The sequence below is a fragment of the Hemiscyllium ocellatum genome, chromosome 12 (assembly GCF_020745735.1).
Source record: "Hemiscyllium ocellatum isolate sHemOce1 chromosome 12, sHemOce1.pat.X.cur, whole genome shotgun sequence".
NCBI classification, from domain to species: Eukaryota; Metazoa; Chordata; class Chondrichthyes; order Orectolobiformes; family Hemiscylliidae; genus Hemiscyllium; species Hemiscyllium ocellatum.
Genome location: NC_083412.1, coordinates 59333838 through 59352132, shown reverse-complemented (window position 1 = coordinate 59352132; position 18295 = coordinate 59333838). Strand labels below are relative to the sequence as shown.

General features: G+C 39.9%; 1 protein-coding gene across 2 annotated transcripts in view; it reads right to left on the bottom strand.

Moving 5' to 3' along the window:
- Window positions 1–18295, bottom strand: part of ttf2 (transcription termination factor, RNA polymerase II) — a 56075-nt gene that overhangs the window by 24075 nt on the left and 13705 nt on the right. For both annotated transcript variants that reach the window (XM_060833594.1, XM_060833595.1), the window contains exons 8-16: window positions 17882–18039; window positions 9918–9999; window positions 9399–9512; window positions 8180–8330; window positions 6854–6956; window positions 6221–6420; window positions 5779–5932; window positions 5393–5484; window positions 1552–1640 (exon numbers count right to left, since the gene is read on the bottom strand). In XM_060833594.1, the coding sequence (XP_060689577.1) occupies window positions 1552–1640; window positions 5393–5484; window positions 5779–5932; window positions 6221–6420; window positions 6854–6956; window positions 8180–8330; window positions 9399–9512; window positions 9918–9999; window positions 17882–18039 (1143 nt within the window). The remainder of the gene's footprint in view (window positions 1–1551; window positions 1641–5392; window positions 5485–5778; window positions 5933–6220; window positions 6421–6853; window positions 6957–8179; window positions 8331–9398; window positions 9513–9917; window positions 10000–17881; window positions 18040–18295) is intronic.

Here is an 18295-nt window from a genome sequence, read left to right as displayed (position 1 = left end):
ACCAACACAAATGTAATTGACTTAAATTACCCTTTGAAATGGGCTGTGTGTGGAATTTGCACATTCTCCCCGTGTCTGCGTGGGTTTCATCCAGGTGTTCCAGTCTCCTCCCACAGTTCAAAGATGTGCAGGTGTACTGGCCATGCTAAATTGCCCTTAGTACCTAGGCATGTGTAGGTTAGGTGGAATAGCCATGAGAAATGCAGGGATAAGGTAGGGGGGTGTGGGTCTGGGTGGGATGCTGGTCAGAGAAGTGGTGTGGATTAGATGGGTTGCATGGCCTGCTTCCACACTGTAGGGATTCTAGGATACCACTCAGTCAACAGAAATTAGAATAGGCAACAAATGCTGATCTTACAGATCCCATGAAAGAAAACAAATACCACGAGTGACAAAAAAAACTTGTAAACCGTGAATGATATTGAAATGAATTACAGAATAAATCTGGAGTTTAAATAACTAAAAATAAAAGACGACATTGTTGCACCAAGAACATCAGGTTAAAAAAAAAGGATGAGATAGTAAGAGAGGTTCATCAAAATTAGCTTCTACATTTAAACTTCCAAAACTGAGGGCCTCTCTTGCATAATCAAACTGCCTTAGCAGCACCCAGCTCTCTGTGGGGCTTGCTGCAATTTCAGAACTGGTGGCTCTTGGAATATTGCAGGCAGCAGAAAACCCATTTCATCTTCAATAGGAATCAATTGGCAGTCAATTAAGAGGCTGCCAACAGGAAGGTCATGTTGTTTGCTGCTCCATTAGTAAATATAAGTTCTCCTGACACTGGAATCTCAAAGCTCAGAAGAAACTTGAGCTCAGTATATGTCTCTCTCCAGCACTGTTCACTTTCTCAATTTCACCTCTTGCACATGGGATTGAATTTGTCACAGCAACATTTCTTTGTTTTCGAATTGCAAGGGCCCAATGAATGGAACACTAATTTCAATTCAAATCCTGGAAAACACAGGTCAAAAAACCAAACTTCTTGCAAGTTTGCACAGATCAATACTTAGAACCCACAACAAAAAAATAGATGGTATTGAAATCACAAAAAAATCTGACAGAAATAAGCGGCTGATTTTCAGTGGGATTGAAGTGATAACATTAAGATAGTTAACTTGACTTTATCATAATAAAGCTTCCTAAACATCTTCCATTAATGGGTGCTAGAAATAGTTGACAAATTGCCAAATATATTATCAGCACTCAAAACATTTATAAACAAACCTTTCAAGATGGATTATTATGTGCATTTCAAACCAGAGACACCAGATCTAATTGGCAAATGGATCACATGGGCGAAACTCCAAGATGGGGTGCTTGTCTAAAATGCTCTGTTGCATTGTGAACTTTAAGGGTATATTTTAAAGCCTAATACCTTGTAAAGTTTAGAGTTTATGACAAAAGGAAAAAGTTAAGGTGATTTTCATGCATAGGGTTAATCATTTCTGACCTAACTGCTTTGCATTTCCTGAGTGCTTTTTTTTTTGCTGCAGATTATTGGTATATGCAGAATTTATCTTTCTTGAGCGGGCATCGATTTTTTTTTACCTCTGCTGAAGTGGTTATCAGTATCTGGTGATGAATTAGCTTTGTCATCCTTGCCTTCATGTCTCTTCAAGTATGACTGCAAGGTTGATCTGTGGAGAGGAAATGTAATGAAAAAAATAGCTGAACTAACAAAGCGGTTTCAAAAATATTATTTAAGAGAATTCAGTCAAAAATGATGTTAACTAGAAATTATGAAATAGTTTGTCTGTCGAAACAAAAAGGTTCAGTGAAGCAAAACAGAAAACTTAGTGGAATATGTAATGATGAAGGTAATTGAGAATAAAAACGAAAATGTCACTCAATGGACTACAATAATAGTCACAACACTGGAATTAATAGAACCTGGCAACGGAAAATGCATCATAGCTAATAGCTGTAATGTAATTTGTTTGAACATATTCACCTTTTTGTATGAATTTAAAATAAACACAAATAATTAACCAGCATTCAAGTATGCATACGTGCGGTTATTTCCATTTCTACTAAAAAGTTGGCAAATGCAAAATATGCTTTTAAATTAGTAGTAATGATGCAAGACTTATTCAAAAGGGGAGTCTAGCAACAGTTTGTAAAATGGAATTCAACACTTTCCTTCACAAGGAATATTTCAATATCACCGTAATCTATACTTATAGAAAAATCAGTTTATGGTTCACATCCTGGCTTTCAGGTTGAAACAGAATCAGTTAGAATGAGCAATGAAACAGGTCTACTAATCCTTGATACTGTGTCCTGTCACAATGAAGCACTTTCTAATGGTACAGCGATGGCTGCAGACCATAGGGCTGCTTCTCAGATTTGTTGCACATGCCTCCTGCCCATGTGCCATGGTATACACAAAGCCCAGTAAGCCCTACAGGAAAAGGTGTCTGTAATAGTATTTCAAATGCAATCTGACATGGAATTGAGCTAACTTGAATTTAGGAAGTTCAAATGAAGTAGCTAAAATCAGTCATGTATTCTTGGAGGTAAATACCACTAAAATAAGTGCAATGCTGTACACAATGCGATATCGGGGAAGATTTATAGCTCCGGTTGAGGTTCAGGTTGTAAAGTTTGCTTACTGAGCTAGTACATTTGTTCCCGGACATCATCGCTGCAAATGTGTTGCTGGTCAAAGCACAGCAGGTTAGGCAGCATCTCAGGAATAGAGAATTCGACGTTTCGAGCATAAGCCCTTCATCAGGAATAAGAGAGAGAGAGCCAAGCAGGCTGAGATAAAAGGTAGGGAGGAGGGACTAGGGGGAGGGGCGATGGAGGTGGGATAGGTGGAAGGAGGTCAAGGTGAGGGTGATAGGCCGGAGTGGGGTGGGGGCGGAGAGGTCAGGAAGAGGATTGCAGGTTAGGAGGGCGGTGCTGAGTTGAGGGAACCGACTGAGACAAGGTGGGGGGAGGGGAAATGAGGAAGCTGGAGAAATCTGAATTCATACCTTGTGGTTGGAGGGTTCCCAGGCGGAAGATGAGGCGCTCCTCCTCCAGCCGTCGTGTAGTTGTGTTCTGCCGGTGGAGGAGTCCAAGGACCTGCATGTCCTCGGTGGAGTGGGAGGGGGAGTTAAAGTGTTGAGCCACGGGGTGATTGGGTTGGTTGGTTTGGGCGGCCCAGAGGTGTTCTCTGAAGCGTTCCGCAAGTAAGCGGCCTGTCTCACCCGGACATCATCATCATGCTAGATAACATCATCAGTGAGCCTCCGGTGAAGTGCTGGTGTTCTAGGAATTCCCATGCATGTCTCTGTTAAGCCTGTCCTTGGATGGACGCGTTGTCCTAATCGAAGTGGTGTCCTTCATCGACACTTCCACTGGGACAACACATCCATTCGAGGACAGGCTAAACAAAGACATGCATGGGAATTCCTAGAAGCCTGACATTCAAACCAGAACTCCATCAATAAACACATTGATTTAGACCCATTTACCAACCAATGGGAAAAAGAACTGGAAGCGATATCACCCACCACAACAGACCAAGACACACAAATAAAAAGCAGGACAGAACACCAGCGCTTCACTGGAGGCTCACTGATGATGTTACCTAGCATGGTGACAAAACGTCCGATAACAAAACTACAGCTCAGTAGGCAAGTTTACAACCTGCAGTACACATCGCTCAATATCACAAAAAAAGGAAGTAGTGGTGGAGCAAACAGTATGGCTCACACAATAGATTCTAAAAACATTAAACCTAGATAGCAGCATTAAGTTTATTGATGAATGAATGTTTAATTAATTATTAATGAATGAAACATTCTACCTCAGCAACTGCTACAAATAGGAACTATAATTGGTGAATTGCATTTTTCAGGCACCACAGGTAAAATTGTTTTGGTGGATAGTGCAACATGTTCACAAAACTTCAACTGCAATTGATTAATTACTACAGCAAGAGCTTTTATCTTGTAAAGGAAAACAACAAGCTGAATTTTTTGGTCCTGGATTAAAGCATCTTTATGGGATCAAGATAAATGCAGTTTTCTCAATGTTTTATTCATTGGTGGATATTCTACTTGTTAAAAAGCTCTTCAAAATTAACATTTGAATAAAGATCACACTTCAGTGGAGTATGATAAGTCTGAATTAATCTAATCTTTATTTAAGAGATTATCACCTTCATGAAAATATGTTTGGCAATCTTTTTAATTAAGCTTTCAAATACACAATAGAACAAAAAAAAAGTGTTGAAATATATGATGTCACATCTATGTTCTGTTCTATTAGGTATGATGCAGAACTGGGCTGAGGAGTGGCAGATGGAATTCAACCCTGTCAAGTGTGAGGTTGTCCATTTTGGAAGGACAAATAAGAATGCGGAATACAGGGTTAACGGTAGGGTTCTTAGTAAGGTGGAGGAGCAGAGGGATCTTGGGGTCTATGTTCATAGCTCTTTGAAAGTTGCCACTCAGGTGGATAGAGCTTGTAAGAAGGCCTATGGTGTATTAGCGGTCATTAGCAGAGGGATTGAATTCAAGAGTCATGAGGTGATGTTGCAGCTGTATAGGACCTTGGTAAGGCCACATTTGGAGTACTGTGTGCAGTTCTGGTTGCCTCACTTTAGGGAAGATGTGGAAGCTTTGGAGAGGGTGCAGAGGAGATTTACCAGGATGTTGCCTGTAATGAAGGATAGGTCGTACGAGGATAGATTGAGTGTGCTAGGCCCTTTCTCATTGGAACGGCGAAGGATGAGGGGTGACTTGATAGAGGTTTCTAAGATGATCAGGGGAATAGATAGAGTAGATAGTCAGAGACTTTTTCCCCAGATACAACAGAGTGTTACAAGGGGACATAAATTTAAGGTGAAAGGTGGAAGGTATTGGGGGGGGGGGGGGGGATGTCATGGGTAGGTTCTTTACCCAGAGAGTGGAGGGGGCATGGAATACGCTGCCTGTGGGAGTGGTACAGTCAGAATCATTGGTGACCTTTAAGCGGAAATTGGATAGGTACATGGATAGGTGCTTAATCTAGGATAAATGTTCGGCACAACATTGTGGGCCGAAGGGCCTGTTCTGTGCTGTATTGTTCTATGTTCTATTTTATTTAACATGATAAAAGGAAGCAGTTATCTTTTCAGTCACCTTCATTCCCCATAGGAAAAGACTTTGAATACTGTAGGGGAGAATTTTATTCAAAAAAGAACAGTGTTGCTTCATCCATAAAAAAAATGCCCATGACACAGCATTCACCTGAGCAATCAGCACAGGTCTGTGTAGCTTGGCAAATGTTTCCCTCCCAACTTCTATAATAGGAGATTAAGCAAAATATCCACAAGATAGTGGATAGGATTAACCAAAGTATGTTCCCTAACTGGAAGCAGTGATATTTTAAGAACACACAATTCCTCAAAACATACCTGGAACGAGCAAACAAGACATTATAAACAGCTTCCTCTTCCTCTGACAATTTTAGCTTATGAGTGTGGTTACATTTCTGTGGCAGGACAACCTGCGGAAACAAAAGTTACACAGAAATTGTCACAAAAAGTGATATTTAGAATAATACTGTGTCTTTGTGGAGAATGATCCCACATTCCATTTCTATGGTATGTTTAGTCTGTTTCCATGATGATAGGACAGCGAAGGAACTTCAAATTTAAATACACTCTTCATGGAATCAGTGTTGGATCCAAAGACAGCACCGTACTGCAGTTTAGCATTGGCATAAAGTCAAAATCACTTTCGAATGGTGCAAAACTGAACATGTGATTTTATTGGTCAAAATAACAATAGGCTTAGCTACCAGAGGTTTGCCATTAGCATCAAGCTGGTCTTTCATTCTCCTCAACAGAAGGCTTTTGGTGATAATATTAAGGCGTTCACCACCTTTCCTGGTACCATTATCCACTTGATTCTTCCAAAGCTTGAACTCATCAAATGGGGAACAGTGAAGGAACCTGAGACAATATGGAAAAAGTTAGAAAAAGGAGAGCAATGAGATCTTAGAAATCAGCCCAAACTCCATTGTTAAGAACAATAATTGACAACAAAACAAACTGAGAGCAAATATCTCAAATAACTTAGGTGATTTGTCTTAAAAAGGGGCAGGTCCACAATATGGAAATAATATATTTGTTTTAATGCTGTAACAATTATTTGGAAGCAATGCTGACAAAAATAACGTATCTGAAAAACACAACTTAATAATTAAGCTTAACCCAGGTACTCTGGTTCTGTTTTCTTACTTCAGCAAAGAGTACATATCCAACAGGTTGTTCTGAATGGGCGTTCCTGTGACTGCCCAGCGTGCTTTAGCTTGGAGTTTACACACTGCCATTGAGGTTTGTACTTGGGGGTTTTTAATGTTGTGAGCTTCATCCAGGATGATCCGAGACCATGCTATTTTCAGCAGAGGAGAATGAGAAGACTTTGTCTCAGTCAAGGCCTGAAAAACAAAAAGAAACTAAAGATGTGTGTAGTTTTCATCGCAGCGTGTTTGGATTAAAAAGATGAAGCACCCTAATCACTCACAAGCTCAATTACACTAACAGATTTTCTGAGGGGAAATAGAAATCTACCAGTAATTCCACTGGCTCTTTGGTAGTATAAAAAGATAGTGTAATCACCAAATCAGAAAGCATACTAATAACTGGCCTGACACGCCCAGTCCAAAAAAAAAAGAGCTAAGAGCACAATTCCACTGTAAAAATGCTCAGATAATCTGCAAGGCTGAGCTGCTATTTGTTAGTTTGGTGACTATTCTAACAAGCAGCAATTGTTAGAGATAGCCAAATGCAAAAACGCATCCAACACGTTATTACATAATATTCATATCAGCAAGTGGTACCACTAACATCACTGACAAATGCTCAACTTACGGTCGCGTCATCCTTGGTTGCACAATGGCTATTTCCTTTGTTCACTGGGATCTCCTTTGCAACAAGGCTATATGTTGTCACAACAACATCAAATTTTGATAGTCTGTAAGAAAAATGTTTAAACGTCATAGACCAGTGCCAATAAAACTGTTTCTAAATACCACTTTTAGTTTAGAGTTAAATTCCTTTTTCTGGATGCAGCTGTTCAATGTCAACTTTGACATTCCAGGATGACATTCCTTTCCAGTCATTAGGACACCCTGATGTGTGATGTCCTTAAATTGACTGGCACCATGGCACTTACTTCCCCTCATCTCCAAAGCTGCAAATAAACTAGTATCCGACGACCGCAAATTGACTGGATTACTTTTTTTTCTTTTATCTGAGAAAGGATATGTATTGATAATAGCAGAAACATATACTTGTTTGATGTCTTCTTCAAAATAGAATCAAAAGCAGAAACTCCAATGGGGATTACTGTGGAACATTAATCTACATAATACTATTGCATAAAATGATAGCTTAATCTGTCATCATTTCAAAGTTTAAAAAGCTAACTTTTGAGTTTGTTAATTTTGAGTTGGTGTACAGTTCTGGTAACCACACCAAAAGAAGGATGGGGAGGCTTTGGAGAGTGACAGAAACCGTTTAACTGGATATTGCCTGGCTTTGAGGAGAAATTGGACAAACTCGGCTTGTTTTCACTTGAATGATGGATAAAGGCCAACTTGATAGAAGTTTACAAAATTATGGAAGTCATGAATAGAATAGATAAGAGTCTTCTTCCCAGGGTAGAAATGTCAATTGCTAAAGAGATACAGGTTTAAGGTATAAGGGAGTAAGATGAGAGAGGTAATTTTTTTTTTTGAAAACAGAAAGTGTTTAGTGTCTGGAATGTGCTGCGACAGGACATGGAGGCAGATACAATAGCAACATTTGAGTGTCATTTTAATAGATATACGAATGGGCAAGGAATTGAGGCATGCAGACCGCATAGGGGCATAAAGATTTTAGCACAGAAAGGCATTGTGTTGGTGCAGTCTTGTTGTACTGGAAGGAGTTGATCCTGTGCTGTACCGTTCTTTGTATCTTAATTAAGACACATGATGAATGTAGTGATCCACCAGATAACATTTACAAAGCAATCTAGAAAAGGTTAACTTGCAAGAAATATCTACCACAACTCTCTAAAGAAAAGTTGTGCAAACTTAAAATAATCATGTCTTTTAAAATATTATGCCTATCAAAAACACAGAGCAAAGCATTATATACACAGATCAGCAAATTCTATTGCAGGACAGAAACATTATTTCTGAAATTACTCACGCTTTTGCAGATTGTTCTCTCTTTGGCCCATGGTACATGTAAATGCTTATTTTTGTGACAGAGACATGCCTTTCGATTTCCTTCTTCCAATGATGAATTAGAGATGCTGGACAAATGATAAGTGTCCCAGAGGAGGTGACATGTGTGTGCTCTGTAGAAAGTTGGATATTAGAATGCAATATTAGGTTTGGATCAGACAAGGTTGCAAGACAGAACAACATCAGGTACAACAACAAAATGATAATAACAAACTAGTTTAACTCCCAATTAAATGTTTTAACTAAAAATAAATGTCAATGTCAGAAAATCAGGTATTTAATATAACTCAAGACTCCTTTCAACAGCACATCCCAAACCCACAACATCTACCAACCACAAGGACCAAGGCAGTAGACATATGGAAACACTACACTAACATTGGGTCAAAATCCTGGAATTCCCTTTCTAACAGCTCTGTGGGTGTCTGTACACCCCAAGAACTGATGTAGTTTAGGAAGGTAGCTCACCACCACCAGCTTCTCCAGGGCAATTAGGGACAGGCAAAATATTGGGCTAGTCAGTGATATCCATGAATGAATTTTTTAAAAAAGCACTTCTCATTCAATAAACTACTTTGACAGACATCCAACCTTTTATGCAATGCAGTTACACAGGACAAGAGTGTGTCAGGGCACCAACAGCGCCAGATTTCATCTAATCAGGTACAGGTGCACAATCCTTTATCCAAAATGCTCAGGACCAGCTGGTTTTCAGAATTTTTCAAATTTCAGTATAAGTGACAGTTTGATGGTGAAATTTTTAAAAAATCTTACTAGAGTAGCAGACTCACTCAGTAAAACAGGCCTTGAGACAGAATTGAGGCCTGCCAGTGCTGGGCCACCCGCCACCCAGTGTTACATCTGAGTGATACGCATCAAGTGGGTGTCGACTTGGGTTAACTGTCTGCATCCCAAACAACCTTGTTAATGAGAAAAAAAAACTTCACAAAAAAAAACCGTTGGACTTGAGCTTTTCAGATTTCGGGATTTCAGATAAAGGATCGTCTACCTGTATATAGATAACCGTGCCATTAGATAGGGTGTACTTCCAACAATGCAGCACTTCAAATCTCAAACTTGTGAAAATACACTTGCTTTGGAGCTTAACCATCCCGTAGGTTTTACACTGTGCATTGTTTTATCAGTTACTGAAATCATTGTAAATTATTAACACTTTTTACCAGTTTTTGAGATCCACTCATCGGGTTTTTTCTCCTTTTCTTCCTTCCTGTTGCACCTCTGTGCTAAGATGAGTGCAATCATTGTTAGCGTTTTCCCTAAACCCATGTCATCCGCTAAAAGAGAAGCATAAATGGCAATCATTTAAAAATTCATAAATTTTCCTGTTACTCCAAATTAGACACTTACAAATACATCAAATTCAAATATCTTTTATTTGGCCCTAGTGACAACTGTAGATTCTGATCCCCTCTTCTGTGATTAATAAATCAAAGTTATTATTTTGATTAATTTTAGCATAATACAAATTTATTACCCTGCTTATCAATGTACATTGACTTAATACTGAAATGATATCTAGCTCATAATAGTGAATCACAAATAATTAAGATCAGTTCAATCCCACAGATGGTAGTGTATTAAGCTTGTGCTTTGTATCATCTCAAATTAGACTCTGATCTCATTGTTCTTCCATGACCACGCCATCCTTATTAATTTTTAAAAAAAAGGTTCCTTCTTACCTAGAATACCACCTGATGGTTTTTGCTTCTCCCGCCACAGTAACCATGCCAATGCCTGTTTCTGATGGACCAGCAATGGGACCTATAAAAATGAACATTTTAATGCAGAAAATTTCTAACATTTATCAATTTTTTCAACTTTGTCAAAATATAGAAACTAAACAAAAGCAAAAGGTCACTGTAACCAGATTGCAACCAAGTAACTAATTCTATCTCCCTTTCAAACACATAAGGGAAGATGCGGAGACATTTCTTCAGCCAGCGAGTGGTGGGCCTGTGGAATTCATTGCCGCAGAGTGCAGTGGAGGCCGGGACTCAAGGCAGAGATTGATAGATTCTTGATGTCACGAGGAATAAAAGGGCTACGGGGAGAATGCTGGTAAGTGGAGTTGAAATGCCCATCAACTATGGGCGGCACGGTGGCACAGTGGTTAGCACTGCTGCCTCACAGCGCCTGAGACCCAGGTTCAATTCCTGACTCAGGCGACTGACTGTGTGGAGTTTGCACGTTCTCCCCGTGTCTGCGTGGGTTTCCTCCGGGTGCTCCGGTTTCCTCCCACAGTCCAAAGATGTGCGGGTCAGGTGAATTGGCCGTGCTAAATTGCCCGTAGTGTTAGGTAGGGGGTAAATGTAGGAGTATGGGTGGGTTGCACTTCGGCGGGTCGGTGTGGACTTGTTGGGCCGAAGGGCCTGTTTCCACACTGTAAGTAATCTAATCTAATCTATGATTGAATGGCGGAGTGGACTCGATGGGCCAAATAGCCTTACAGCCACTCCTATGTCTTATGGTCTCATGTGACCGTTATAATGTAACTTAACTGTTCATGGAATTCACAAGGAAACATTAAGGCAGAAAGTCATTAAATATTAAGAAACATGGGGTGCTAAGCAGGAAGATAAGCAACCTTGATCATTTACATAATACTACTGCTATATATTCCAGCTACAATTGATTAATAGCAAATGAATATGAATAACTTATCTGGAAATGCCATCTATTTGCCAAAGATAGGATTTTGTTTTAATTCATGTTATGCAATTAGCGAATTTTGAGAAGATTTGTAGCTCAGGTTGAGATTCGTGATGTAGGTTTGCTCGCGGAGCTGGAAGGTTCGTTTTCAGACGTTTTGTAACCATATTAGGTAACATCATCAATAAACCTCAGAATGAAGCACTGGTGGTATGGCCTGCTTTCTATTTATGTGTTTAGGTTTCCTTGGGTTAGCAACGTCATTTCATGTGGTGACATCATTTCCTGATCTTTTTCTCAGGGGGTGGTAAACTGGATCCAAGTCAATGTATTTGTTGGTGAAGTTCCAGTTAGAATGCCACGCTACTAGGAATTCTCGTGCATGTCTCTGTTTGGCTTATCCTAGGGATGGATGCGTTGTCCCAGTCAAAGTGGTGTCCTTCCTCCTAGTATGTAAGGATACTAGTGAAAGAGGCTAGTTGATGTCGTTTTGTGGCTAGTTGATGTTCATGGTGAGCACTTCAGGGACAGTGACCACAACTCGGTGACTTTTACTTTAGTGATGGAGAGGGATAAGTGTGCGCCGCAGGGCAAGAGTTATAGCTGGGGGCAGGGAAATTATGATGCAGTGAGGCATGACTTAGGATGTGTGGATTGGAAAAACAGGCTTCAAGAGAAGAACACTAATGAGATGTGGGGATTGTTCAAGGAGCAGCTACTACGTGTCCTCGATAAGTATGTACCAGTCAGGCATGGTGTAAAGGGCCTTGTGAGGCAGCCGTGGTTTAGTAAGGAATTGGAATCCCTTGTGAAAGGGAAGAAGGCGGCATATGTAAAGATGAGGCGTGAAGGTTCAGTTGGGGCGATAGAGAGTTATAAGGTAGCCAGGAAGGATCTAAAGAGAGAGCTAAGAGAAGCGAGAAGGGGACATGAAAAGTCTTTAGCTGGTAGGATTAGGGAAAACCCAAAGGCTTTCTATAGGTATGTCAGGAATAAAAGGATGACTAGGGTAGGTATCGGTCCAGTCAAGGATAGTAGTGGGAAGTTGTGTGTGGAGGCGAAGGAGATTGGAGAGACACTAAATCAATACTTTTCATCAGCATTCACTCAGGAACAGGACACTGTTGCTGATGTGAATATGGAGTCACAAATGATTAGAATGGATGGCCTGGAAATATGCAGGGAAGAGGTTCTGGGAATATTGGAGAGGATGAAAATAGATAAGTCTCCTGGGCCTGATGGCATTTACCCTAGGATCCTATGGGAAGCTAGGGAGGAGATAGCAGAGCCATTGGCCTGGATTTTTATGTCGTCATTGTCAACGGGAATAGTACCAGAGGACTGGAGGATAGCGAATGTGGTCCCCTTGTTCAAGAAAGGGAGTAGGGATAGCCCTAGTAACTATAGGCCAGTGAGTCTGACTTCAGTGGTGGGCAAAGTCTTAGAGAGAATGGTAAGGGATAAGATTTATGAACATCTGGATAGGAATAACGTGATCAAGGATAGCCAGCATGGTTTTGTGAAGGGCAGGTCGTGCCTCACAAACCTTATTGAGTTCTTTGAGAAGGTGACTAAGGAAGTGGACGAGGGTAAAGCAGTAGATGTTGTGTATATGGATTTTAGTAAGGCGTTCGATAAGGTTCCCCATGGTAGGCTAATGCTAAAACTACGGAGGTATGGCATTGAGGATACATTAGAGGTTTGGATTAGGAATTGGCTGGCTGGAAGGAGACAGAGGGTAGTAGTTGATGGACTATGTTCATCTTGGAGTGCAGTTACTAGCGGTGTACCACAAGGATCTGTTTTGGGACCATTGCTTTTTGTTATCTTTATAAATGATCTAGAGGAAGGGCTTGAAAGCTGGGTAAGCAAGTTTGCGGATGACACAAAAGTCTGTGGAGTTGTGGATAGTGAGGAAGGAAGTGGTAGGTTACAGCGGGATATAGATAAGTTGCAGAGCTGGGCAGAAATGTGGCAAATGGAATTCAATGTAGCTAAGTGTGAAGTCATTCACTTTGGTAGGAGTAACAAGAAGATGGATTACTGGGCTAATGGTAGGCTACTTGGTAGTGTGGATGAGCAGAGGGATCTTGGTGTCCATGTACACAGATCTCTGAAAGTTGCCACCCAGGTAAATAGGTGAGGAAGGCATATGGTGTACTGGGCTTTATTGGTAGAGGAATTGAGTTCCGGAGTCCTGAGGTCATGTTGCAACTGTATAAGACTCTGGTGCGGCCTCATCTGGAGTATTGTGTGCAGTTTCGGTCGCCATACTATAGGAAGGATGTGGAGGCATTGGAACGAGTGCAGAGGAGGTTTACCAGGATGTTGCCTGGAATGGTAGGAAAATCTTATGAGGAAAGGCTGAGGCACTTGGGGCTGTTCTCATTGGAGAAGAGAAGGTTTAGGGGAGATTTGATAGAGGTGTATAAGATGATTAGGGGTTTAGATAGGGTCGACACTGAGAACCTTTTACCGCTAATGGAGTCAGGTGTTACTAGGGGACACAGCTTTAAATTAAGGGGTGGTAGGTATAGGACAGATGTTAGGGGTAGATTCTTTACACAGCGGGTTGAGTGTTCATGGAATGCCCTGCCAGTAGCAGTGGTGAACTCTCCTCCTTTATGGTCATTTAAGCGGGCATTGGATAGGCATTTGGAAGTTATTGGGCTAGTGTAGGTTAGGTAGGATTCGGTCGGCGCAACATCGAGGGCCGAAGGGCCTGTACTGCGCTGTATCTTTCTATGTTCTATGTTCTATGTATCCTGGTGGCTAGTTTTCTGCCTGTTCGTCCAATGTAGTGTTTGTTATAGTTGTTGTAAGATATTTTGTAAATGACATTAGTTTTGCTGGTCATCTCTACAGGTCTTTCAAGTTCATTAGCTGCCATTTTAGTGTGTTGGTGGGTTTGTGGGCTACCATGATGCCAAACACCAACTACATCAGCAAGGACAATATTGTCAAGCCAGTGGACCTATGCCTTACCAACCACTTCACCTTTAACAAAACCTACAACAAACTGAACACCGATCTCCGATATCAGGGTTCTTAGCAGAGGCAATAATGTAGAGACTCAAACAAATAGCTCTGCCAATCATCGAACCCAAACTTTGTGTCCGCCACGTGGATGACACCTTTGTCATCACTAAACGTTACAAATTAGGAGGACACCTTCAATAATACCCTTATTGGCATAAAATTCACTAAAGAGGAGGAAAACAACAACAAACTGCCATTCTTAGATGCCACTGTAGAGCGAACAGCCAATGGGAACTTCAAACCAGCGTCTACAGGAAAACAACACATACGCACCAAATACTGAGCTACAGAAGCAATCATCCCAACATCCACAAATGAAGCTGCATGAGAACATTTCTTCAATGAGCCACCACACACTGTAGCACAGAAAAACTACGAAGAGCAAACAAAAATCACCGAGACAGCGTATTCAGAAAGAACAGGTACTCAACGAACAAACACAGTCTGCCGATTTCTCAGCAAACCCAAACAAGCACACACATCCAGAAACTCAAAGACATCTCAGAAATGACTGCCAGACTACTCAGACCTCTTGGCATCATGGTAGCCCACAAACCCACCAACACACTAAAACAACTAATGAACTTGAAAGAGCCTGTACAGACAACAAGCAAAATTAACGTAATTTACAAAATACAAGAACTGTAACAAACACTACATTGGATGAACGGGCAGAAACTAGCCACCAGGTTACATAATCAACAAGCCACAAAAAGACATGACCCACTCTCACTAGTATCCTTACATCCAGAGGAGGAAGGACACCACTTCGACTGGGACAACACATCCATCCTAGGTCAAGCCAAACAGACACGCACGAGAATTCAGAGAAGCATGGCATTCAGATTGGAACTCTACCAACAAACACATTGACTTGGACCCAATGTCCCACCCCCTGAGAAAAAGAACAGGAAATGGTGTCACCACATGAAATGATAATCACAGGAAATGACACCACCAACCCATGGAAACCCAAACACAAATAGAAAGCAGGCCATACCACCAGTGCTTCATCCAGAGGCTCACTGATTATGTTACCCAGTATGGTGACAAAATGTCTGAAAACTAACCTTACAGCTCAGCAAGCAAACCTACATTCACGTAATGCAATGCCTGGCCAATTAAAAAAAATCTAGCATCTCTTGGTTCATAAATTTGTGTCCTCATAAAAATAAGTGCCTTAAAAATAAAATCAAACCAAAAACACTACAGGTTATCTTTCAAGCAGCAAGAGAGTGTGCATTACACCTTGGTCAGGACAGTTTGCGATTTTATACTGCCATCACACTAAAATGAGCTACTACACACAGTCTCTCTATTTGTGGAATGTTATGGGAATAGTTGAGCATGATGGATGTCGTCTGGTGCAATGCAATTTCAGATGGAACATACAGCTGATAGATTAAAACAAACAATATCTCAACCTTGTATCAGTTAAGTCTGCCTTCAGGGATAGAGACATCAAAAGGAGCAAATATAATTCCATCACAGTGTCATAAGCAAACTAACAAGAAGCTGTATGATCCTAATGATCAATGAATTTTCTGTTTGATGGTTTGAGACCTGCAAGAAAATAGACATATCAGCTTCATCAATTAAAAAGGTTTTTTGACTGCATCCAGATCATAATATCCATATCAGTTGTGGCTAGAATGTATAACAATAGTATTATTCCACATTAAAATGCATTGCACAACATGATATCCATCATGCTCAACTATTCCAATAATGTCACACAAATCCAGTGTGCGCATCTGGTAATGCGTTTTAGTGAGATGGTAATATAAAATCACAACCTGTCCTCTCCAAGATATAATGCATATTCTTGCTGCCTGAAGGACTTCCTGTACTGTTTATATTTTTGTTGTGTTCTTAAGGCACCTTATGAATCTACAAATAAAATGTATTAACTGAGAGATGCTAGATGACTTTTGGCTTACTGTTAAGGTCTCTATGTTATGCTATATTTTAATTAGATACTGAATAACAAAGATTATAGGAGATGGAATGCTCATTTACAGACATGACTAGTAATGTGATGACAAGAGAAAATCTGCTGCAGCCTATGAATCTGTAATAGTGATTTTACAACTTTTTAGACATGAACTATAACCAGTACTTCAAAATAGTCTTTTTGCTTTTCAGTTTAAACGAAAAGAGATTGAACTCAAATTCTATTTGACAGAGAGGGGGGTTGATAACATAGTCAGAGAAAACTGACCACAAATGACGATGTTTGAAGTTCAATAAAGCTGGTATTGCACTATGCAAACAGTTAGGATTCCAGCTGAGGTTCATTCTGGGCAAGTCAGATCACACCTGGTAAATATGGCTTATTGGAGCACAGACCTTTTTTAAAAAGTTGTTTTTTTTTAAAAAAAAAACTATGGAGTCTGTTGTTACAGGGGTAAAAAAGCTTGCCAGTGTATTTTTAGCATAAAGAATAAAATGTTTATTACACAAATTAAAGCATGAACTATAGTATATTAGATAAGGTTTGAAATTTTCCATAAGAAAATCGTTCACATTTACACTACCCCTTTTAGCCCAGTAATACCCTTACAAACCTCTAAAACTCTAAAGAATTGCCACTACCTCCATATCAAAGATCTTACTCAGGTTGGACCAGATGCAGCCAGTTCCCATTCAAATTTCAAACTGCATGCAGAGACACCAAAAACAAAGCTAAACTAAACTCACTATAACTTCAACTTCAAAAGCAAGCAGGAGTTCTATAAAAGAACCTTCGAGCAGTCATTGTGCTGGATCCCTGGCTAAAGAATTTAACACTTCAGTTTTCACTTTCTAGCACACCCACACACAAACTGACCAACTTTCTGTATTTTTCCATTTCCAAATCCCTGGATCCCTGTTGCTCAGCAGCAGGTTATTTTTCCTCAACCTTCTTTCAGTGCGCTCAGCTATTCACCCCCTGCTCTTTATTTCGAGGTTGTAAAATCTCATTTAAAAACAAAAGCAAGTGAACACAAAATTCCTGATATTGACCTGGACACCTAAAGTCACAAGAGATATAAAACAAGGTTAACTAAATGCTACACATTTTTCTTAAAATTACAAAATGCAAACTTAATTAAAAATCTACTCCAGCTCTTGGTTTATCATAAAAACAATATTCATAAGTACTGTTCTGTAATTCGTGGACTAATAGGGTTCATGCATCATGGTTTGTGTGTTTCTCTTTATATGAAAGAAATTGTGTCTCAAAAAGTGAATCTTGAAACAAAACCGTTACAATTGATTTTGTTACAATTGAATTCCACAAAAAAAGTTGGAAGAACAATACAACCAGGAGATGCCGATTTATCTTATTCAGTGTTGACACTGGATTCTTCAATTAAATCCAGCAGTCCAGGTTTTCCAAATAACACACTGAGAGGAAGAAGCAATTTTCAGTTAACAAGCAGCCATTATACATGATGGTCAACACAAGTTTTAAAATATGGTAGGAAGGAACGGATTTTACTTCCCCATACTTTACATCTTCTGGAGTGTTATATCATGCAAATCATTTCAAAACCTAGGTACAAATGTCTTACAGCTTCAACCTACAATATTTAGTGCTTCAAAACCTTCAGAAGAAAGCCACCGAGGATTGCAGAAGTATGGGATATCTTACTTCATCAAAATCCAGCACTCCGCTTACCTATCTGTTGCTGCATAATGATCATTTCAGAGACAAGACCTTGTTAAGCATAAGCATAACAGTAGTGGACAATTAATATACCTAGCAAGAAAACCATACACACAAAAAGGCAAGTCTGAATTTGTCGAGAGAAACTGCCTCTCTCATCTAACTGTACTGAGCAGCTTTAAACAAAAAACATTAATCAGACGACGAAGATCACTATATTGGAAAAATATCCTATACTTTGTGTATTCAACATGGTGCACCAAGTAAGGAAATTGTTCTGGACTACATTTCATTTTCAATTACCTTTAGATATGGTGGATCTTCAGCCTCTTCAGATGCATTTGGGCAAGACTCCAATGATCTATGGAGTTGTTCAATAGCTTCACTGGTTATGTTCTTGACAGTAAGGAGTCTTTCCTCTGTCATCCGTCCTCCATATAGGACTTGTTGCTGAAAATGAGCTGAAATCATAAAAATTAGTCAATTCACAATATGCAAAGAGAATTACACTCCTTGTGGGACTACAGGAAATCAAGAAAGGGCAGCTTAAAAACATTTCACATTCTGTATTTGACAACAAAATTCAAACTCAAGTCCTCAAATCCACAGAAAAGTAATTCAAATTCTCATTGCATACTTCTCCGAAATTTATAATTTCTATATTTATAACGAGAAGCAATTTTATCTCCATTTAATTGAGCTCCAGATCAGGTTTCA